General features: G+C 38.7%; 1 protein-coding gene across 2 annotated transcripts; it reads right to left on the bottom strand.

The window, feature by feature from the left end:
* Positions 1-1,642: 1,642 nt before the first annotated feature.
* On the bottom strand, positions 1,643-23,837 carry tacc1 (transforming, acidic coiled-coil containing protein 1). Of its 2 annotated transcripts, none has more exons than XM_016528538.1 (13): positions 23,423-23,837; positions 14,375-14,478; positions 7,687-8,692; positions 5,914-5,974; positions 5,130-5,289; positions 3,911-3,963; positions 3,423-3,557; positions 3,229-3,305; positions 3,061-3,104; positions 2,804-2,964; positions 2,609-2,715; positions 2,390-2,510; positions 1,643-2,302 (listed from the first exon to the last, which is right to left on the bottom strand). In XM_016528538.1, exons 1-13 carry the CDS (start codon positions 23,485-23,487, stop codon positions 2,234-2,236), a joined length of 2,163 nt encoding a protein of 720 aa, XP_016384024.1. In that variant the 5' UTR covers positions 23,488-23,837; the 3' UTR covers positions 1,643-2,233. The 2 variants fall into 2 exon arrangements, with proteins under 2 accessions (XP_016384024.1, XP_016384023.1); XM_016528537.1 differs by lacking the exon at positions 23,423-23,837 and adding an exon at positions 16,650-17,177.
* Between the last annotated feature and the right edge of the window lie 1,211 nt (positions 23,838-25,048).

The following is a 25,048-nucleotide window of genomic DNA, read 5'->3' as shown; positions in this document are numbered from 1 at the left end:
ATACACAGGTCAGTGAGTACTGTAAAGAACACCAACACGCTCTTGAAACAACAACATGACAATTTACAGGCTCGACTTCTCCACACGACCTGGTAATGTTTGGCTCATGGATAGCGGTTTCGTTTGGCAGTTGGTTATTCTGAGCTGAAATATTGCATAAGATAGCACAAAGGAATTGTGGGTAAAAAAGAAGCAACAGCCAATAGAAAGCATCACTTCAGCATTAGGCACATACTTTAGCAAGTCCGGCAAAAAATTGTCAATTCTTGAAATGACTTCATTGAATGTTTTGAAAAAGATTCGGTCCATTCGACACAGCACAATTAAACCGAGTGTAAACTTGTGATAAACTCTGTACTTCATGCAGACTTTGAAACCAAAGTAATTCATTAATAAAAGAAAGTTTAAGTGCTTTCAGTTAGGTTTGCTTTTGTGCTGTAAAAATTTGCAAGCAAGCATTTGATTGGATGATTATGACCTCATGGCTAGAAATAAGTCACCCACCAGAACATCTAGTAACACCAGAGCACGCTTAATATGATAAATGATGATAATTTGGCACCTAAACACACAGAGAGTAAGAAAACAATGGATGGAACTACAACCGTCTACAAACTCTCTTCAATAACAGCTTTGAATATGCTAAAAGCTACTCAGTGAAATAATATTCCGGGTTCAGTACGAGTTAAAACTTGACAGCATTTGTGGCAGAATGTTGACTACCACAAAATCTCATTTTGACTCATCCCTTCTTTTCTTTAGAAAAAAAGCTAAAATTGAGGCAATGGTGAGGCTCTTACAATTAAAGTGAATGGGATTTAAAGAAATATGCAGCTTCTAATTTCATAAAAGCACTTATATTAATTTGTTTGCTGAAGCGTGCATATTATTTGAGCTCTAAAGCTAATTAAATCATAATTTTTTAGGGTTTCAGTGTTTAAGGCTTTACGTTTTAATGGCAACAAAGTAGTATTGTATTTAGTAATTGTATTTAACTTTACACAAAAAAAGGTTAGCAAGCAATTCTTCACACTAAAATCATGTTAACATGCATATTGTGTACTTCTTGTGGCTATACTGTTGAAATAGTGAATATTTTCATGTTTATATTTACGTTCACTTCCATTGTGTAAATGGCACCTCTGCTAGGAGTTCTCTGTGTGTGTGTTTTTTTTTTTACAGAAACATTTTCATGGTAATCAACATTATACCACCAGTGCTGTCAACTTGTACTAAATTCCTTAAATGTGATCCTGGACCACAAAACAAGTCATAAGGGTAAATTTTTCGAAATTGAGATTTATACATCATCTGAAAGCTGAATAAATAAGCTTTCCATTGATGTATGGTTTGTTAGGATAGGACAATATTTGGCTGAGATATAACTATTTGAAAATCTGGAATCTGAGGGTGCAAAAAAGTGCAAAAAAATCTAAATATTGAGAAAATCATCTTTAAAGTTGTCCAAATGAAGTTCTTGGCAATGCATATTACTAATCAAAAATTAAGTTTTAATATATTTACAGTAGGAAATTTACAAAATATCTCCATGGAACATGATCTTTACTTAATATCCTAATGATTTTTGGCATAAAAGAAAAATCAATAATTTTGACCCATACAATGTATTTTTGGCTATTGCTACAAATATACCCCAGCGACTTAAGACTGGTTTTGTGGTCCAGGGTCACATATTTATATCAGAACCTATAATATATAGCCAAATAATTAAACAGGTTACAGTACTTTCCAAAGCAAGTAATGTAACTAAAAGTTGTAAATAATATGATTTGCTCCCTCCGTTACAAATAGCAGCAGTGCAATCATGTAAACTATGAACAAGGCTAGTGACCCTCATCCCATGTCTGTTTCTTTACACCTGAACACACACCCAGAGGCTCTCCCAAACGCTCGTACACAGCTGCCATAACAGCCAGCAGAAATGAGATCAGAATCAAATATGTGGGTGGTGTTTCCCACCCTCTTCAAGAAACATTATACCACCAAATATAGGTGTAAGTCCAACATCAGCATTTTATGCATCTGTAAAAACATTTGGGACTCTTTTATTTGATTCTTCAGCTCATATCTTGTTTCTTCCAGTGCCTGAGCCAGACCCATGGAAAAGTGACTCCTTTCCAAAAATGAAAATAAACAATGGGAGATCTAGTGGCATTCTTGGCCAGGGTGGGTTTGGCTCAGACAGGGCGATATAAGCAGATTCTCCTTCCTCTTAGTCCGTGGTGCCCAATTTTGCAATGAGCTCATCACAAATCTTAGAAAGCTCTTCAATCTCTTGATTCTGGAAATAATAATGTGGATTTAAATAATGTTTTCTCGATTTGATGTTGCAGCATGTGTTATATTGCATGTGAATGTGTGAGTTTACCTTCTGTTCGAGCGCCCGCTCCATTGACTCTGCCTTCATCTGCTCTTTTCTCAGGCTGGCGTTCAGTGCCACGCTCTCTGCGTTGGCCTTAGATCGCACTTGAGCTATTTCCTCATTTGCTCTGAAAAAACATATGCAGGTCAGAGATCAATCGATAAGAGTAAAATACATTAGATTATTACATTAGGTTACATTAGAACTGATGAATATCGCTCTTACTTGTCAAGTTTCTCCTCTGCATGGATTTTGAGGGTCTGGTAACGTTGTTCCTCCTGCCTCACGCGTGTGAGATAGTCCTGAGCACACTTTTTTAGCACTTCCTCATTCTGACAAGAGACCAGCAGGAACATCAGTGCATATCCAGAGGAATAATTTATATAGTCAGCATTTCAGACATTAAAGAAGATATCTTGCCTTCTTAAAGCCCTCAAGAACGGTCTTCATGTTTTCGTAGCGTCTGAACAGGTCGGAAAGCGAGCGCTCCACTGAGTTGAGGTCTGCGAGGGCCTGATCTCTCTCCAAGGTTAACTGGTGGACGCTTTTCTGAGATCCAATGTTCTTTCGCTGCTCATCTTCTGTATTGGGAAAAAAGCCAGACATAAAACATTTAACCTTTAAAAAAAATATTTTCAGAATTCTATTAAAACAGCTCTGAGAGGTAGATCACTCACCAATCATTTGAGCTACCGTCTTCTCATATTCATCCACTATTTTCCTATGGAAAAATCAGTAAATAATGTTAGAATGTTTCATTGTTGGGACTGTACTGTGCGGGCATTAAACTTGTGTGAGCATAAAACCATCCCCGGTGCATTCTGGGAAGGGTTCCTCCCATGTACCTCATTTCAATAACTTCCAGTCTACTCTCTTCATATTTCCTCTTCCACTCATTGGCTTCTATCTCTTTGGCAATTATCTACAGGTGCAAAAACACAATTTTATAAACAGTCCATGTGTTTACATGTACTATTATACATTGTAATGGGACTGCTTATTTAAAACAGTTTAGACACAGGGCAGATGTTGGCGTTACCTCTTCTCTGATCAGTGTGAGCACTGCTGCTTTATCTATCTCACTGAGAGGAATGGAATCCAGCCCTGGACTCGTCTTCACTATGGTCTCACTGTCTGAAGAACTCAGAGTCTGACTCTTACACAAACTCTCACTCTGCAGAATAAACACAATCAGAGAAAAGATTTAGGAACTATTTCATTTTGAAAGACATTTATTATACTTTATGTTCTTATAATACTATACGGTAACATACATAATACCAAATTTTTCAATCAGACGAAACAATGACTACACTCTTTCCTCTGACCCAGTTATTAGCTTGCCCTTGGGCAGATTAAGGCCTGTGGACATCATAATCCTCTTAATGGGTTTATAATTATGAATCCCTGTCAGGCAGATAAATGGCACCTCTGCTAGAAATTCATGTGTTGAAGGTAGTCATATATGCAGGAATGGCTTGAATATCATATGCCATATCTAATAGACACTAACAAATCAGAACTTACAGGAGAGGAAAGGTCCTTCTCATCAAACTGGTCTGTTATGCCCACTGGCAGATCTGATTGAAAAGAAAGGCAGATTATCACTGGCTTGAACCATTTCCTACGATTTTATAAATAGTTGTTGTTGTTACTTTGCAAGTGGATAAAGATTTCTAAAAAGATTAAACAGTATAATAAAGTATTTAAACAGGTTATAACAGTCTCTCTATGGCTTAAAAATTAAGATAATATAAAAAATTATTCATAAAGTAGCCAATAGAGGGCAGCACAGGCTCTAATAATGGACACTTGAATTCAGACCAAACACGCTATGCTGCGTTCAGTTCTTCTGCATTTATCTACACATAATTACGTTTTAAGAAAAGTAAAGAAAAGAAAAGAAAAGACGTATATTTATGTCTTTATGCAGGTATTAAAAGTCCTCATTCAGGTATTATCTACAGACAACCCCTTAACGGCATTAGCAACGAATTTATCCTTTTGTAATGTCATGTATTTCTAGGTAAATCAATATTCAGCGGCATCCCATGAAGGGCGGGACTTCATTGTATCCACTGCGATTTGATTGGATCGTGTGAAGGCTATGCTATGATCTCATTGGTTAATATTACCTATTTGCTTCCCGCTCGCGCAGTCTTAAACACGACGTCAGCAGCAAAATAAAAAAGTACTAGATTGTGAAGCTGATATATTTACATTTTCATAAAAGACTATGACAACAAACATATTTTTCTTTAGAATAATATGTGTTTTTGATTTCACGTTGTCTTTAAACAAGGTAACCAGGACCATTTTTTTAAACATCCATGACACTGCTATATTAACTGCTCATCAACTACATGTGACAAAGAACACAATCTTGCCTAACCTAATTGCTCTCTGGTAGCTCAAAAGATCCTATTTAAAATGTAATGGGAATAACAGGACCGTCTGCGACTGTTTTTGTTTACTGGGCAAATGAATATGCCAACAGAACAGAGAGCTGTTCTTTTTTTCCTGAAGGAGAGAGAGAAGCAAGCAGAGCAAGTAAGTCTGTTTCCCATTCATAAGAGTCTGAACAATGCCCCCAAACTGTCCAGTCTAACAGAGCAGTGCTTGTTAAACCTCATTAGTGACATATTGCCCCAGTCTCTAATGATTATTGATTTATTATCTGAGAATAAACACTGCTACAATAGAGCAGACTGAGAAGTAACAAGCCCACAACTTCCCCCGCCCTCACCGTCTGCAGTCTTGGTAGAGGTGGCTGTTTTGGTGCAGTCTGAAAAATCCTCCGGCCCGTCCTTCTGGCCCATGACAGTGGAGGCTAACTTCTCCTCATCTGTGGCGTGATGGACACGGTGGGGCAGTTTAGAAGCTGGATCTTCCTGCTCGTCTTTCTCCTGTAGATAATAATGTTATAGACTTGATTTCTAATGTTCATAGGCCGACTTCACAGATTTTGCACTGATGGTAAATAGATTTTTTTTTCTGCGTACAAAATAGCACTGCAGTTCAGCTGTGAAAAAGCCAAATATTTGAACAGTCTAAAAAAATTGTCATAGCCCCTCAGACTCTGTTCTTCTCATAGTCTTAAACTCTCTGGGACAAAAGAACAGGCGGACATGGAGACCTGCTTTGGGAACTGCATTCCGTTTCAGTTCGTGTTGTGCACATACACACAGACACACACAACAATGATGCACACTACTGTCCTAGTTCAGGGGGGGCAATAGTGATACTGTATTTGAAGAGGAGGGTTTGTTCAGAGAGGGATACTGGGAGAGAGAGACAAGAACGAGGGAGGGAGTGAGGGAACAAGGAGGAGGATGTTTGCTGAGTTACTGCAGTAATCACAAAATCCAAGACAATACAGCAAATCTAGAGGCTTTGTTTATAATATATACTTATGTTATGCTTTCACAGTCATGTACATACCCACAAACGCACACACAGATGCAAATACATGCCCACACAGAACAAGATGCACACAATTAGCAATTTGTTGGACAGCGTTAAAATGATACCTGATTGCAGACATCCAGGACTAAGGACTGATTCTCATACTTCTTTACTTTACATGAGTTCCTGGAGAAAAGAATATTGACAGAATCAGAATATGCAAGAATCATTGAAACAACTTTTAGCAAGAACTTCCCTCTTTAAAGTCTATTGTAGTGATAGCAGTAATACCGATAGTATCAGAAAGACATATTGATGTGGCTGATTGGACAACATTAGATTATATTTTGTTCTTGTTTAGATTATTTTGTCAGTGCATAATGCACATTTTATTTTTGAACCATTTTCAAGTGAACTTTTAAAAACAAAGAAAAAAAATAATTTCAGCATATGTTTTTTCTGTTTCTGTACGTATCATTGAAAGTACACATATTTTGTTTTTCATTTTTATGGATAAATTTGTTTAAAATTATGTACACTAATATCAGATAAAAAACTCCAGTCGTATCAATGCCCTGTAAAAAGCTGTTTAACTTTCTACATAGTGGTCACCATGTTGAGATCACATAACCAAAATAATACTCAATACAGATCTCGATAAACCCATTTATCAATATCATACTTTTTTTTTTGTTTGCAATATAAATAATTAATGGGTGATAAATATGATTGCAAATATGGGAGTTATAAATGATAGTTATACAATGGCATCGGTAACCAAAAACTTTAGGTTTTCACGAGATGCTGCATCCACGCCAGCAGGTGTCCAATACAAGACCACTGTTGTATTAGCCTCAAAACATTTAAATTACATTATATTCTATGTAAGCTATACAAGCTATGCAGCAATACCTTGGCTAACAAGTCTGTTTTGAAAAGAGTTTGAAAAACTCACTGGTTAACCACTCAGAAATAACAATAGTCATTGTATTCTACAAAAAAACTGTTTAAATGAATAAAAACTGAGAATACATATTTACAATCCAAAGACTGATGTGTGCTTTACAACACTGTTTAGTAAAGTGACCATCTGTATACTGGCCACCTGAGAGAGTCGGATGTGAAAATCACTACAAAATGGCCATGGAGGAAATCAATTCTGTCTGCCAGACAGTTAGAATACAATGAAAAAAATAAGTAGACCTTCTGCCCTAGTTTGTTTAGAGGACTGATTCTGTACATGATTTGGAGCCAGAGGGCAGTTCAGCCTTGAACAGAGCTCATGACATGCAATGGGACAGAAGAGATAACCACGAAAGTACAGGAAAGGAGGGCAGGAGAGGATACTTACAATAGAATACAGAGAAACCGCACTTGCTCAGTGGTCCTGAGGACAGTATGAGAGAGGAAGGGACAGGGGAGGGAGGAAGCACACACAGAGAGGAGGGGATGTGGAGAGGGGACGTGCCATAAGACATTAGAGGGCAAGATTGAAGCATGAAGAAAACATGTAGGAGTGATTTTAAGCTTCCTGACTTTCACAAACAAATAGGAGTTAGTTTGTAGAGGGGATGCCATAGTTTAGCGGAAAGTGGGAACTATATACACTGGGACAGTGTAAACAAGACTACTGTAAACTTTACGACTGTAAACTACGTATGAAAAACGATTGTGCCACATGAAAGATGCATGATTAGACAACAACTGAGATGTTGAAAAGAAAGGGTAGCATACCAACTGTAAAAAACAAAAGGTGTGCCTGATAATGTTCAGTAGGTGAAAATCACTTCTTTTTGCTTAGTTTATGCACAGCATCTAGATACAGATGCAAAAGAAAGCCACTGATGCAACACACAACATACTTTTTATCTCCCTGTCTAGCATTATCTGCCACTCACGTGATGATCCTCTCTTTGTTTTTCTTCGGAGACTGTCCTGCTTTCTTCTGCTGCTCCACAGATCCTTCTGGTTTGTGTTTGTCTGTAAGCTTCTCCATCGTTGGTTTAATCGTGTCACTTCCACCTAAGGTCTTTGATGGCTTAAAAGGATCAATAGAGTCATCAAAGTTATCAGGGTCAAAATTATATGACCTTTCAGGAAGTGTTGGCAAGTTACTAAGTTTACTGTTCCCACCAAAAGGATTAAAGTTGGGATCATCCCACTGACTTGGGTCAAAGTTGTAGGATTTTTTAGGAATAGGAATATCATCAACGTTCATGGGAGCCACGTCCTCAGATGGCGGTTGGTCTTGTTCTGATAATGTCTCTGGTGGTGGAGCTGCTGTTTCTGCAGCTTTTGGTCTTTGTTTTTTTGGAGTACTCAGTTTGCTGCTTGTCTTCTTTCCAGACTTCTTGGGTGGAGGTCTCTTTGCTTCGGCATCATCAAGTCCAAATTCCAACATTGCTGGCTGAGCAGGCATTTCGTCCGTCAACTCTGATTTAGGAATACTGGCATTGGCAGGCAGAGAGTTCTGCAACTTGGACCCTCTGGTAGCGAATGGATTTATGGCATCATCAAACTGATCAGGGTCAAAGTTGTAGCTCCTCTTTGGAAGTATCGGAGGATCGTCATCCACCTCGTAGGGGTCTACACCATTCAGTGGGGCCTTCACCTTGAGGGAAGGAGGTCTAGGCTTGAGGGACTTGGTCTGTGGTTTGGAGGATGGCTCTTCAATGTGACCATTGCAGGTGTTGGTCTCATCTGTTGTTTCTGCTTCAGCAGGATCGGGTTGGTCCACATCCATGTCAGCAGAGGAAGGCTGGTTCCTGAGTTTCAGGGTTGGGCTTGGGTCCACACTGCTCTGCTGCACCACTGGGGCAGGTGCATCCTCAGGAAAGCTCTCTTCCAGGGCCAGGTTCTGGGTTTTGGTTGTGATGGAGGTCAACTGATTTACTTCTGGGAAACCTGTCAAGAGTAGAAGAGGCAATTATTTGTCTATGGTCTACAAAATTCATAGAATTATCCTATTGAAATACATGTATGCAATAGTATGTTACAGAATATTGCAGTATATTCATCTAATACCATTTTTCTTGTTATTTCAGGGTGTTTTTACTTTTCCTTTCATATGTTCTTAGAGCACATACAGTATGCTCTATTGTTCATCCTATGGAGGACATCTGAAGAACAGACTTCCTTACGACAGAAAAGGCAGGAAATGCTTCGCTCAGGATGCTAAGAGCTGAACAATAGTCTTCTCTTCCCTGTCTCCAACAGGCATAAAAAACTTAACAGCAGAACTTCAAGCAACAATCAAACATAAATGTGGGCTAGATGTTTCAACACACCCATTTTGGATGTACTGGAAAGAAGACTGGCTCTTTTCTGCCATGATATGAAGAAAAACTGCCTCATCAACTGTAGCAATTCTAGATGTTCAAGAATGAAACAAGATGTGTGAAATTATGTCAGTAGTTTTAAAGTAGCCATTTTGAAACACTTTCCATTGACAAGCAGTCCTGCTGGCAGTCATCACTGAGTTTTGATGCAATAGCCTGTTGCTAAGAGACAGGAAGAGACAGTCTATTTATAAATGAGATGTATGACTTCGCTCTGACCTCTGATTGAGACAGCTTTAAGAAATACTAGGTGTTATCGGTTCAAAATATTTACATGCAAGAAAGAACATGTCCAGTGATGAGGAGACCGTTTCTCACACTTGAATTTGTGAATTGTGAATTCAGTTAGTGCTCCAACACGACATGCATTTGAGTTTGTTTGAGGGATATTCTGTAGTGGTTAAGGCTCAGGTGTGGTAACCGGAAGGTTGCAGGTTTGATCCCCACAAGGACTAAGCCATGAGTCTTAACTATTGTACTCTTAAGTAAAGCCCGGCTCACACTGTGCGATTTTGGCCTGGGAAAATCCTAAAAGATTCCTATAATCCTAGGCTAAAATCTGTAGTATTTGATTGCTGGTTTGACATGTTCACCGACAGCCGATTCTCAGCCATTGCGATCAAATTTGACCTCTGACGAAATTCTGGCAGTGTCAGAAGATTTGCCGCACAGTCCTGCAGTGTAACTTCTCCTACGATGAACGTCAAACTGTCTTCGTTTTTCAAGACAAGTCATGATCAGAATTAATGCTAGAGATTTCTTCCAACCACATAAACTCTAGCGCTCTTGTCCTCCGCTCACGGAATTCATATGATACGTCGCCTCTGCTATGATAAACACCAGTTGCGCTGCTGTTTTCACGTGGGTGTGTAGTGCTGCTTGCACTATTCTTCTTAAATATGCCGGTATTGCTGCCATTCATATACTTTTAATGATAGCCAACATTACAGCCCCGTGTGCAATGCAGCTCGCGGTCGCTGAACATGTATGGGTTGATAAAGTAGAACTCTGGACAAGTTTTTATGCGCGCACTCGTTTTTAACGCGTCTTGACTGTCGTACAGTCTGACATTAATGACAACTGAGATCCCACAGTGTGACATGATCATCATGTTCGTACAGTCTGACAAGTACAATCCTAAAGGACTTTTAAAAATCGCACAGTGTGAGCCCGGCTTTAAGGCACTTAACCAAAGATTTCTCCAGGGGATTGACCTGTAAAAAGTTCTTAGCACTGTTCTAAGGTAACATCATGTGAAAATCACATAAACAATTACAACTTTTAGGCTAGTAGCCTAACGTTTTAACTGTAACACAGTGGTTTCTACTGGACATCCAAAAAGAGGAACTTGAGTTTTACCAACTATCATTTTAGGGAACTATAGCTTTACGTGTATGAAATTAAAACAACTTCAGCCTTCAGCATTGTAATGACAATATTTCACTCACAGACCTTCCATAAGTCCTCTCCAATGCCCATGCCCAATCTATCTCCTGATTTTGCCAAGTTCTAGCTTTCTCTTCCTCTTTCTGTCTTTTTGTACACATCTGGTACTGCACTGTCCTTCAGTGTTAAATGAGATGGCAGACAGCCCTTGTCAGAGGACACAAAAACACTCTGATCAGCACTTTTAAAGTGTGACTGCTCTTGTCATCACTTCCAGAGGTCAAGGCTCCTCCTTAAAATTCATACTTTAAGCTAATTTCTGCAATGGATAAACTTTTTGACAGATATAAGCCATGTCCCTATACATTTGATGTCCTCTTTTAACAAAAGACAAAAGGCAAATATAGTTAATTTGTCTTGCTAACATCCATGACTCATAAGAGCTACCATGTGTGATAGCTAAAGTTTAGTTCTCCTACGACGAACGTCAAACTGTCTTCGTTTTTCAAGACAAGTCATGATCAGAATTAATGCTAGAGATTTCTTCCAACCACATAAACTCTAGCGCTCTTGTCCTCCGCTCACGGAATTCATATGATACGTCGCCTCTGCTATGATAAACACCAGTTGCGCTGCTGTTTTCACGTGGGTGTGTAGTGCTGCTTGCACTATTCTTCTTAAATATGCCGGTATTGCTGCCATTCATATACTTTTAATGATAGCCAACATTACAGCCCCGTGTGCAATGCAGCTCGCGGTCGCTGAACATGTATGGGTTGATAAAGTAGAACTCTGGACAAGTTTTTATGCGCGCACTCGTTTTTAACGCGTCTTGACTGTCGTACAGTCTGACATTAATGACAACTGAGATCCCACAGTGTGACATGATCATCATGTTCGTACAGTCTGACAAGTACAATCCTAAAGGACTTTTAAAAATCGCACAGTGTGAGCCCGGCTTTAAGGCACTTAACCAAAGATTTCTCCAGGGGATTGACCTGTAAAAAGTTCTTAGCACTGTTCTAAGGTAACATCATGTGAAAATCACATAAACAATTACAACTTTTAGGCTAGTAGCCTAACGTTTTAACTGTAACACAGTGGTTTCTACTGGACATCCAAAAAGAGGAACTTGAGTTTTACCAACTATCATTTTAGGGAACTATAGCTTTACGTGTATGAAATTAAAACAACTTCAGCCTTCAGCATTGTAATGACAATATTTCACTCACAGACCTTCCATAAGTCCTCTCCAATGCCCATGCCCAATCTATCTCCTGATTTTGCCAAGTTCTAGCTTTCTCTTCCTCTTTCTGTCTTTTTGTACACATCTGGTACTGCACTGTCCTTCAGTGTTAAATGAGATGGCAGACAGCCCTTGTCAGAGGACACAAAAACACTCTGATCAGCACTTTTAAAGTGTGACTGCTCTTGTCATCACTTCCAGAGGTCAAGGCTCCTCCTTAAAATTCATACTTTAAGCTAATTTCTGCAATGGATAAACTTTTTGACAGATATAAGCCATGTACCTATACATTTGATGTCCTCTTTTAAGAACAGGAAACTCTACAGGTTTTATTTACTATCTGTCAATTTAGGGCCTTGTAATTCATTCATATTGGGTAGGTAACTGAAATGTTGAAGGTTCGTACTCAAGGTATCTGCTAAATGAAAGATTGCTCAAATTCAGGCTACGAAAGCAACAGTGGCCATTACAATGCCAGTGAAGGAGAATCATCAGGCACACTGCGATTGGTTATGCAACCAGACCTAGTGGCTGTGACTTGAGCTTTCCATTTGTGGTGGGAGTGTGATGCCTCAACAATGTTTATTTCATCAAAACAGTAAAGCCTTGGTATGGACAGCATGAGCTAATAAATTCAAAACACAAATGCTTCATCTCCACCCTGTTGAGAGACATTTCAGAGCGATTTTGATTATATAACATCACTAAAATAATAAGAACACTCATCCCAGGAAAATGCATAATGCTGTCACAACATATTGATCAGTTCCGTCTTAAAGATACAGCACACAACAGCCATAAAAATGAGACTGTACATGACCAAGCTTGTTCTAGAGTAAAAAAGGCAATTATACAGTAAATAATGAACGTTTATTTTTTAGTAATATACTCTGACGCCAAAAAGCAACGGATGTCAGCAAGAGTTTATATCTGACTTTACACTGAAGGTGCAGCAAGATTTAGTGCCTGCGGCAGAGACAACACAATAAGGCTTGTGTTTACATAACCACAAATTCTGGCTAAAGCACTGCTAGCCATGAAAATGTGTTTTCCAGACGGCACAGCACTGGCGTATATCTGTATAGCTGTGAGGATGTCTGTGGTGGAAACTGGATTGTGCTCTGCTGGAGTCAGACTTTTACTGTCTGTCTGCTCAAGCAATCCAAACCATGACACGTAGGCTTGGAAAAGCTTCCTCTATTAGCCTAAAGCATGCTGAGGAAAACTTTCTCACAAAACTCACTGAAAAAGTTAGATTTTTTTAAAGCATTTATTCATGTGAGGTATAACAATCAAGCTTCCAGAGATTAGGGTTAGGAAGGGAACCAAGAGAAAATTTTAATTGTGAATAAACTAGCTAGCAAGCCTAGCGCAGTTTCAGTGACTGCAAATGTGTGTTGTAGATTGTCTGTGTGTGGCATTTAGAGCAAAGAACTAAATCACATGATGTTCTTTGCTGTGAGCCTTTGACCTTGTCCATTGATAAACGTGCTCTGAGAGGAGCAGGCGCTTTTGTTCAGTTCCAAACTCCTGAATTCCAAGCTGTGCACTTTTCCCACACTGGGTCAGGGGCCTCTCTTTACCCAAACCCCTATTTTCCAACCTCAAAACCTCCTCCACTCAATTACAACAACGTAACTAATACTGTCTGCACTGTTTAAAATCAGGCTGAGGTCAAAATGCATTGATGGCCTTTGAATCTTTGCAGTGCAAACACAGAAACTTTTTCATCCTCACCTATGAAACCACTGGAAGACTTCATCAGAGCTTTAGATGAAAAACAATAGTAGCATGTGTTTTCATGCATTCACTTAATGGTAGTGACAAGTCAAATTTTAGAGCGTTTATGAGATTCTAATGGGCAGATAAATTCCTCAAACAAGTCTGGGGAAGTGCAGCTGTTTTGAGTTAGTGATATGGTACACTCCCCTGAATTTGGACACGTGTCTGATGGCAGAGAGGAAAATTTTAAGAAAACGATGCAAGCTTTTAAGTAAAAGAAACTGTTCTGGATAAGGAACTGGAATATGAATCTATGTGCTTGTCAAAATCATCAAATTTATTGTTGAAGACAGTAAGGCCTTATATGAATGGTACCCAATTTGCATTTGCAATTGTTCTTTTAAAACAGTCATTTTAATGATTCAGTCAAACCAATGCTAAAAATGTTTGTAATGTTTGCACTTGATCATAAGGGAGAACTTTCTTTGTTTTGATGGATGGTTTAAATGAAATGATAAATCAATCAAACAAAAAATCTTTGCCCATTTACCTGCCTTCCAGCAAATCAGGTGCACTAACATTGCTATCTAATTAATATTCATGACCCAAGCTGATTTATTAGATAAAGTATCATTTATAATGTGCCTGCTCCACTATGCCTCCAATACTACTTAGGAATGACAAGAAATGCTACCTACAATATATTGCTTTCAAGTGACACTAAAAGATCACACATATACATATACACACACAACCACATAGAGACATACTTTCCTTTTGTTGCCATGGCAACATCACATTGCATGAGAGGAATAGAAGCACATGCAGCGACAGGTGCTCTGTGGCATCTACTGTCTGTATCTATGACTCTCTTTTCTTGAGGTCTTCTTTTACCTGTGCTCTCTGTGATTGGTTGATCCAGTGCTGGTGGTTCTTTATATGGCTGATGGACAGGCGTCTCAGCTTCAGGTGTCTCAAATTGGCCCTCTGAGTCCGAACTGATGGAAAATGAAGAGAACTCTGTGGTTAGTACTTCGACAAAAGGACACTGCCATGGTTATTTGGCACAGATGGATTTAAATCAGATGGATAATGCAGATCTTGGATCAGGAGTGATCAGTATAAAAAAACATACAAACTCATCAGATCATCAAATGACATCAATATTTAATCAAACATTTTGCACATGTGGCTTAAAGGTTTAGCCTTGGGTGAAACGAAACTGAACTGAGCACATCATGTCCGCATTAAATAATAACAATGTATCCCAGCTGTGGCGCCAATACTTTATGCATATTGTGGTTTATCAGGTCTGCTTTGATGGTTTGTGTGAGGTAACACTGAAACGCTTTCTAGATTAAAGGAATAGTTCACCCAAAAATTCTCCTGGAAAATTACTTACTCATCCTCATGTTGTTCCAAACCCATATGACCTTATTTCTTCCATGGAAAACAAAAGACGCATTATGCAATTAGGCTTCAGTTTCAGAAAGGACATAAAAGTGTCACAAAAGCAGACCAGATGACCCATGTGCTTTTTAAGTTAAGGGAATGATGACTTAAATTTCAGCTTTTAACATATGACTTCTTAAAACTTCTTAGGACCCATTCATTGTAATTTAATGGAAAAAGGCAACTGCTACAGTTTCCTAAAATGTCTTCTTTTATAGACATGTAGACAACATTTACATTTTTAGGTGAACTATCCTTTTTACACTCACAACAGAGCATAATGGTCATGAGCCTGAGCTGAAAGGGAAGAATTGTTAATTTATTGTGTGTGTGTGAGTGTGCGAAATCAGTCCCCAAGTCTGGGAGAACTGCCCAGTCTTGTTGCACTAGGCCACCTGCAGCCCCATAATACCGTTAGGGAAGTAATCATTACTAGTCCAGCAAACAAACACAACAGGCAAGAACATAGAGGAACTTATGCTATAAAGTGTTATTAAAAGGTTTAGAACAAGTTTTGCAAACCCAACTCAAACCCTAAAATCACTGTGTTTTTCATAAAATCCCTGCCTGCACAACTCATGCTGCTTGTACTGACTCACACTGAGCTCCATAGAAATGAGTAGCTCTCTACAGAATGTGTGGGTGGCTTACTGTGTGTTTTTCTAAGTATATTTACAACTTTCATGATCCTGCCACTCTTTTGGGCCATTGTTCAGGTCTGTGTAGTGATTAATTTGTGGCGGTCTCTCAGGCTGTGAGACGTTAGGAAAGAAAGGATTCTTCCAGGAAAGGAATGTTAGCAGACAGCTCAACAACTGCACATAGACAGGATGTCAACAACACAGCTTAGAGAAAACAAAGCAAAAATCTTTAGCCTAGATGACACATATGGACTATTATTAAATAAACAAAAACGGAGATAAACTACATTTTTGCATTCAAGTCTTTAAAAATAAGGTTAGGGTTAAGCTTAACATCTCTCCTCAAAAAACAGCATGTCTGTCACACAAAGGTGTGGGGGACAAGGATTTCTTCAAATCTTCAACCCTAACTATAAGCAATAGCACTATTAATGCTATTCATAGCATCGACTAATAATGAAGCAGAGTAATAGACAAATAAATGCCTTCTTTTTAACAAAAGAAAACCGTGCTGGGAAAGACAGTGTTATCTATGGGCAAGGAAATTAGCCGTGTCACAATTGGGGGGTTGGGAGAGGAGAACGGTTGAATTCTGATCTTTATCTGAGCACAGGGACACATTAGACTAACAGCTAAACCCTGAGCCATGCACACTTCCTAAGGAAATCCCCCAATGAAGTTGAAAACACCCACAAACACACATATAGATGAACAACCGTGTACACGCCACTTTCCCCAACTGTGACTACAGCACCAACAGACATCGACATTCAGAGCCTCTGATCTCTGACTGCTTTGATCCATGTGGCTGACTGCTAAGCCATGGCTGTCTGCACAACATTCAGAACAGTTAACACCATCATCTGACTCAAACAGGTGGCTCTGGAGGTAGTTTTTCTAAGGTTGGCCTCTACTGCTTGATGTTTCAAGGTAAGGACTTGATTTAAGAAAAGAACTAATGAGCATAGTAAATAACAGATATCCCACACTTCCTTTCTCAAAAGCAACCTGAAACCCCAACTTCACATCCTCATTTCCTTACTCAAGCTATGGAGTTCACAAGGTTCTAAACTTGCCTGCAGCCATGAGACCTTTCGTCGTCCTCTTGATCTCTTTGCATAGCCTCTGGCGCCTCTTCCGTGAGGGCTTCGTCGTCCATCCCCAAATCAGTCTCACCTTCTTCCTCCCCTCCTCCTCTAACGGCCGACCAGGTCCATTTGGCCCACTGCACTGGTGACAGCCAAGACATCTTTGACCTCTTGCTGGTGACACGCCAAGCGTCTACAGGAACACCTTGTGGGCGAATCCAAACAAGTGAGTCAGTCTCCCCTTGCTTCTTTTTCTCTCCTCCTGTCTTGCAGATGTTTTTCTCAGTGGTAGGCAACGCTTCACGTGGTCTTGAAGTCGAGCTTCATGTTTTCGTCTCAAAAGCCTAGCTGCTTCCTTCCTCTCACGCGACTGTTGATGTTTGCTCGCAGCTTCCTCTATCTCGGTGCAGCTGAGTAACGAAGAGTTTGCAGTCGCCTCCTTTCCCTCGCAGAATACCACAGCAAAGATCAGCTGGCTGCCAGATAACTCCCCCGTCCACCCCTCCTTTTCAGGATCAGACTATTGAGAATAAACTAATGGGGGGAGGAGAAAAGAGAGTGCCTGTTCTCTGGTCCAGCTGATTCGGCATCCCCCGTTGTGTAGGAATGGTAGCTTCCTTCCCAAGCAGAACTGCCTCTCTCATGAAAAGCAGATGAAGGGAACACAAACCGAGGCTGAAGAGAAGGGAGAGGGGGGCTCCGTGGTTTCGGTAGGGAGACTGTGGAATGCAGGGCTGAGCTCCTCCTCTGTCTTTTTTCCATTAACCACCTCTAGCCTTGAGCTCCAGCTCGCAACCAGGAAAACCTGTTCTCTCACTTGTCCTTTCACATTGTTACCTGTTTAGAATGCCTCAGCAGATCGCCCGGGGATGTCAACGTTCCCATGGCTAATTTGTACTCAAACCAACATCCTTTTCCATTGGGAAAAAGACCACAATACCTCTGCAGTATCTATACAAAACTAAGTCATGAGCTTGCCTTGAAAAATAAAACACTTATAACACGACCTAAGTACTTTCGGTGTGCACATTGTATAATCTTAATCAGGATAATGCAGTGCTTAAGGATTTAGTTGATGGATACTGCACCAAGTATCTCCATTCTGCACCACAACCACATCCTTTGATCACTGTCAACAGTCTAAAAATACAACCCCAGTGAGTCCGTGTTGCTGGTCGTTGCCATCACAAAGTCTACACACACAACCAGAGCAACAGTTCTCAATGCCGTAACGTGTTTGAGCTTTGACAAAATGTCCTGAGCAATGTTGGTGTGAGTGCAAAGACACTGAACTCAAATCTTTATGAAACCTCTATTAGACCATGAAAAGCAGATGTCCCTTAAAGGCTCAGGGTAACTTATATAACTGATCTCCATGGAGAAGATGGGTCATTCCACATCAGAGGTCTGCAGATATTTCAGGCAGAATTCATTCTGTGAGACACAGTTAAATGTGCCTGTATGATATTGGCAGAACTGCTTCCTAATGCTAATTGAAATGAAATGAACACATCTTCTTTCAAGGCTTGGGATTTCTTAGAGCCATGTTATTTTAATTTGTATGTAAATGAATGTATGATGTTTTGGTGAAGAAATTGGATAATGAAAGAAATGAAAGGTTTTTTTTCCATTGGTGGAGACTTTTCCTTATAAAAGACCACCCATATACGTTATGGAGCGTTTTGGGAGGTTTTAATACCACATGCTCAGGATATGAGGCTAAGATTCCATTATGCAAGTTGAGGAGGACTGCACGAGGAGGTCTCACATTTCAAACACACGTGGAAAACTTGGCAAGAGACACAACAGAAGCCGGAATAAAAGAAAACACACAACATAAAAGACAAAACAGGCCACTGAAGAAAGTGCTTCTCAGAAAGAAACGTTGCTTTCTTTCCCCAAAACAATGACTGGGCACACGTCTCGGAACATTTCCCATTACCAGACGCTGAGCAACCCAAACAGCCCTAAATATGATGGTTTCTCAGATAATTTTGGTTCAAGGGGAGGGTGCATCTGTGCTTCTAATTACAGATTCCACATTTGGAGAATTGAACAGATTGAAGCCGTTGAGGCTCTGTGTTTAGATCCACCCAACAGCCTGTGACTGAACCACCACGATTGGGACTTCAAGAAAGACAAAACTCCCCTGTTTGTCACAAAGGAGAGAGATGAAAAATGTGAAGAATTTCAATCAGTTCGTTCTGAGATCTGGGTGTAACCTGGGCGGCACTCAGCACTAATTTAGAGAATGAAGGTATAGTGAGTTTTACATTTGTTTGTCAAGAGAAGCTCTGCTTTTTGAAAGCCACTTCCACCAAACCCAAATGTACCGTTTCGAAATCTTGATAACATACTTGAAAGGAACTGAGCTAAGATTCCAAAACATGGGAATCTAATCCTTTAAAGTGTTGCTTTGTTGAACTACCTTTGATAAGGAAATCAGAAGCGACCCAAAAAGGCTTTCGTTTAAACTATGTGATATGATTACTGCAAAAACTTTAAGGGGAATTTGACCAATCAACACTTGCTATTTTTTGTTCAGGCTACTTTATTTCCTGGACACAGCTGTTACAGCTTAACACATCATAACAATGACACTCTCCGACAACCTTCAGAGCATCATATTCCTGTGTGCAGTGCCAGGCTCAGCACGATATCTCATAAGCTCTCAGCATCCAATCTTGGTTGAGTATGAATGATGGCATCTGCTACTAGGGAGACTTATACTCTTACTTATTACTCTTACTCTTACTCATCACAAAACGATTCAACTGCTGGATTTGAAATAGGCTATGTTTCGGGAACATTTGAAAAAAAGCATCATATATGGAAGAATGCCTTCAAGAAGCAATTCCCGCCTATTTATTTAGCCTTGAAGGAATGATTAGATCTGTAAAAGAGAGATGTGATAACAGGCAGCCAGAACTAGACTGAGGCAAAAAGCACATGAATAAAGGGAGCAGAGCCATCTTACATAACAAATCTTCACTGATGTGAGAAATAGTAATATTATGGTAATTTGTGTCAGAACGGAGCTCATGCCTCCAGAACAACACATCTTCACATGGCTGCACTCCATTGTGTACTAACGGGAGCCAAAAATAGCGCAATCAGCTAAACAAACACTTCACATTTCCAGAAAAGACTGGAACATGATGACCAATAAATAGTCACCTCTCCAATACCGATAGGCTTTATGTGTTACTTAATCTATATAAAGCCATATAGAGATCCAGTCTATTTGTAGCCGAGCAATAATCATTGTTATTTTTACTGGAGTCACAAGACAGGGAGAACAGCTGTCCAAAAACAACTCGCATGAGAAAAACCACTCCCTTCAGAGTAAGGGTGTATCTCAACATGAGTCCAGAAACACAGTTCAATGTTTATTCCTATGATTAATGTGAGATTTTGGTTAGATTGTGATCAAACATTATCAGTTTACTACGATATAAACGAGCATAAGAGAAACATTAGCAATATTTTTTAACAATTTGAATTATTGAAATTATTTAGCCAGACTGTTGGGTGCTAATAATCAAGGAAGATGCGAAGTTGAAAAATATGACAAAGTTCTGAAATTTTAATAGATTTAAATATTCTATATAATTTGAGTGAGTGCTAGATAAAACAATAATAAACACTGCATAGCAGTTCAAACCAACCTCTTCCCTCATGAGGAGCAGTGTTGCCAACTAATTTTCAGGGGAAGTTGCTAAAGGAAGGTTGATTTGTTGCTAAAAGTTGCTAAATGATGTTGTGATGACATTGCGTGATGACGTCATTACGTAATCACAATGCAAAATTATGTCAAATCTCAGCAAAAACATATATACAAATAGCAATAACTTAATTCATGTGATGTATGTACTTTCTAGGCATCTTTGGTTTCCTCTTTTTGTGTAATTTAAATGGTAAATTGTGCCTTTTTATCGTTTGAGTCACTTATCAAAAGTTGCTAAAAGCTGCCAAATAAATTTTAAAAAATAGCTAAATTTGTTGCTAGGTGCTTTTGGAATTAAAAGTTGCTAGGGTAGTCTGAAAAGTTGCTAAATTTAGCAACAAAATTGCTAAATTGGCAACACTGATGAGGAGTTAGTCGGGTTAGTATAAAGTCACAGAGCCACCTTGTGGAGAAAAACTGAACCACTTCTAAAACTACAATGAGTGCATTTAAAGGGGAACTATATCAACTTCAATCTTCAATCATATATCAACTATCAACTTCAAACTTGAATCGATATATGTATGTTTAGCAAAATGATTCTTGAAAAATGGGACAAAAAATGTCTTAACATTACCAGACATTGGTTTTCAATCATTTCCATTTTGAAAATAACCCCAAATTAGGTAAATTTTTGATCAAGATTTTGGGCTCAGTGCTACAGGTCCGAGGCTTTTAGTCCTGTCCGGCCTGTTGAAAGCACTGGCTCGGACTTGCCCGACAGTGGAAAAGCAGCTATTGTTTAGGGAATTGTGTGTGTGTGTGTGTGTGTGTGTGTGTTTTAAAATAATGATAACAATAATTGTTCTTACATTTTCTGTTATAATAATGATATGCCAACACCATCACAGAAATTGTAAAGAAGTATTTGGATTTTTAGATAATTTGTCTCATTTTTTTAAATGTAGATCCATAGTATTATCTGTTTCAACTATAGCTAGGAGCATAGAAATTACAAAAGAAAAAAAAAAGAAGCTAAAGTAGGGGTAATTTTGACTTTGAAAAAAAATTTTAAAGTATCTAACCAAAAAGTTTTGAACCAATAATTACTGAAAATATTTTGAGCTGCTGAAAAGACAGCACACTGGCCACATCTGCTGGTCAAATGGAGGAATATGCAAGCAGATTTTTATTTAAGGGTCATGCTTCAATATTATAATATTATAATTATAAAATCATAACATGTATGCATCTGAGTTTAAAAGTTTATGGTGCGGCACAACTGTTTTCTCTTGAGCAGCAAATCTGTATATCTGAATGATTTTTAAAGGATCATGTGACACTGAAGACTGGAGTAATGATGCTGAAAATTCATTTTAACATCACAGGAATAAATTACAATTTAAAATATATTCAAACAGAAAACTGTTATTTTACATTTCAATAATATTTCTGTATTTTTAAACAAATAAATGGAGCTTTGCTGAGCATAAGAGACAAAAAAAAAAACTTTAAAAATCTTACTAACCCCAAACTTTTGAACAGTAGTGTATATATTGGTAGACTTTAATACATGAACTCCATGCTTTCATAATCATCTTTATTTTGTACTTTTTAAGTTTTTCTGAGGCATGTCACTATTACTCCCACTTTATGTGTCATCACACTCTAGCACACTTGACGTAATACATCACAACAGAGAAACTCAGCACAAGTATGCGATTGTCCATATGAACAGCCTTAATCACATGCATGAATGCAGAATATCATTTCAGCACTGACCCTCTGACCCAAAACCCCAAGCAATTCCTCCACCCCTCGACCCTCTCAAAACAGAAACAAACATTCATCAGATGACCTCCTTATTAGCAATACATTTAAAAAGAAAGGAATGTTTGTTTGAACAGACAGTTCTGTCTTTCTAAAACTTAAGCTTCAAAATGACCCAGTTATAAACAACGACTGACATTTTGACCTGCGCTCTGGGAAAATGGAAACATTGATTAAAGTGTCCTTCTAAGACGTGCTACCAGCATGGAAGAGCTATTTTAGGGTCTGTGTTTGTACAATAAGCACTGCACAGAATGAAAACCTTGCAAGTAATGAAAAAACTTTCAGTCATGATCTGCCATAAAAATTTCCCGCAAACTGGACCTAATCAGATGCGTCATGCGTCAGATTTTCTGATTCAAATGCAATTTATTAAACACAATTTCCCACAAACGCTACACATCGTGCAGTTTAGTGCACTACAACTTGAACCTGAAGAGGTTATGAATCATCAGTACATTTGAATATGAAAATAAACTACACAAATTATGCCACATGTCAAATCGAGCTTACCAAAGGAAGGAAATCGGCATTCAGTACGAGTTAAGGACCTAATCTAACCCTCAAGACTAGCTGACGTGCCATTTGTACACCTTTACAACCCACCTACAGATGGTGATGCAATCAGTCATAAGGTTTATGGATGCTCTTTAAGATATAAACAAATTCTGTGAGCATGATACCATTAAAGATATACTTTCCAAAAACACTCTGTCATGTCATATTATCGCACTTACAGTAACGCCTCGCTAAATAAAAGATGTTCAAATAGGCTACTAGACTGCAAAAGGCCTGAAACTTGTCAGTGTACCTAAAAGGCGTGGGGTTATTTACACAAGAACCGGGGTTTGATTTTAGCAAAGCATTGCGTTACATAAAGACGATTCATTGAAACATTTCTAAAAAAGTCTGTGATTGAAGCCTGAATGATGTATGCAAAACCACCATAGAAAAAAAAGAGAGCACTTTTTAACCCTTTCAGTTCCCAAACTTCATTTGAATCCACGAGAAACTTCACCAGCATGATGGCCACACCTTTGCTGTCACACCATACACCGGGAAGTGTTAGCAAACACAACGCATATGACACAATAACACTGACATGTCTCTAGTATGAACAGGTACAAGATTAACACAGTTTTACTGCACATTTACATGATTATGCATAATAATAGACGTCATAGATGTTAAGTGCATACAGAATATCAAAATAGCATGACATCTATCGTATGAAGTTAAAACATGTAATACAAGTCAAACTTACATGCTAATGCTCTGCTGTTTTATGGAGTTTGTCCCATTGCCCTTCTTGCTTTGGGATCCCCCCATGATGTCAATCTGTTTAGAGCGTGTACAACTAACTTTAAGTATATTTTCAAGATGGTCCTAGCAGGTGTAGCTGGCTCATTCTGGCTCTTGTTCCACAGTTAGAGTCATACAGCCCAGTGCTTCAGCAGTGACGGTGCAAAGTGTGTCAGAAATGCTGAAACACTGCTTGTTTCTACGCTGTACGCCCCTCCCACCTCAGCACACACACACACACACACTCCTACAGTAGTTACAGTAGCACATGACCTATAAACACACACACACAAGCTGTCAGTCAGACGTGGGACATTCCATGGGACGCTAGCAGGGAGGGATACGCATCAAGCATCCATCCCGACAGGTTTATCTTTATCTTATGTTGTGAATTGACCTGCATTGATGATCTAAGTGATCATGTTTTTCTGAACAAGCACTGACATGTGGACAAAGTTCAGCTCTGTTAACAACTCTTTCTTATAGACAAGCTAAAAAATTTTTTGCTGGGAACTCTTGAGACAGACTAATTAAGGTTCAATCTCATATGTGGGTCAAATCTGATTATCTGATCTTTTTTTAGACCATATCAAGGTAAAAACGATGTGATCAACAAAGAGCTCTAAAAAAGGCTCTAATGTGGAAAGACTGAGTGCAGATAAGGGTAAGAACAGCAGTACTTGTGGTGATAGGCTTGTTATTTAATTGAAATTGTTAGCATTTACTCCCTCTCGTGGCATTCCAAACCTCTTTGACTTTATTTCTGCTGTGGAACATAAAAGAAGATATTTTGAAGAATGTTCTTGCTGCTCTTTTCCACACAATAGACGTGGATGGGGACTGGGGCTGTCAAGCTCCAAAAAGTACAATGAGAGTATCATAAACGTAGTCTATATGATTGTGCATTGGATTCTAAAGCCATAAAATAGATTTGTGTGAGGAACACACTGAAATTTAAAGAGATAGTTCACCTAAAAAATTTACTAATGCTAGTAATCAAACAGTTGATGGTCCCCATTCACTTCCATAGTATTTCTTTCCCTACTATGGAAGTCAATGGGGACCAACAACTGTTTGATTCTTCAAAATTCTTCTTCTTTTGTGATCAACATAAGAAAGAAACTTATAGGTTTGGAATGACATGAGGGTGAATAAATGATGACAAAATGTTTTGGATGAACTAAAAAATAAACTGAACTAAAAAAATAGATGAACTAAAAAAGATTTTTGGATGAACTATTCCTTTAAGTCGTAATTCACTGAAAATCTGTTTTTATTGTATGGAAAACAGCATCTTGGACATTCTGCCTAACATGTCCTTTGTTTTCCTCAGAAAAGTTGTATAAGTTTCAAAATACTATTGAATATTGTAATTGATGACTGATTTTGATAAGTGAACTTTTCCTTTAAGATCTGGACAGATAGTCATAAAAATCATTTAGCTAAAATAACTGTCAGTTTCCTTTATGCAAAGTCTTGATATGATCCTCACATCGAAAGCTACAGTGATACTTCAGAAGCTTAATTGAACATTAGCAGGATACAAATAAATAAACCTACATAACATTTTTTATACCTTCAAAAGTCA

Source organism: Sinocyclocheilus rhinocerous, unplaced genomic scaffold (genome assembly GCF_001515625.1).
Source record: "Sinocyclocheilus rhinocerous isolate Xijiao unplaced genomic scaffold, SAMN03320098_v1.1 scaffold603, whole genome shotgun sequence".
NCBI classification, from domain to species: domain Eukaryota; kingdom Metazoa; phylum Chordata; class Actinopteri; order Cypriniformes; family Cyprinidae; genus Sinocyclocheilus; species Sinocyclocheilus rhinocerous.
Note: the sequence above shows the minus strand (reverse complement) of the source record. Positions and strands in the feature narration are given on the sequence as shown.

Excerpts from the sequence above, each read along its gene's own strand:
- tacc1 (XM_016528537.1), bottom strand. The coding sequence starts at position 16,822 with ATGTCTTGGCTGTCACCAGTGCAGTGGGCCAAATGGACCTGGTCGGCC. Across the intron at positions 5,975-7,686 it reads AACAAAGAGAGGATCATCAC|GAACTCATGTAAAGTAAAGA; the intron begins GTGAGTGGCAGA and ends TCTTTTCTCCAG. Across the intron at positions 3,558-3,910 it reads AGAAGGACCTTTCCTCTCCT|AGTGAGAGTTTGTGTAAGAG; the intron begins GTAAGTTCTGAT and ends TTTATTCTGCAG.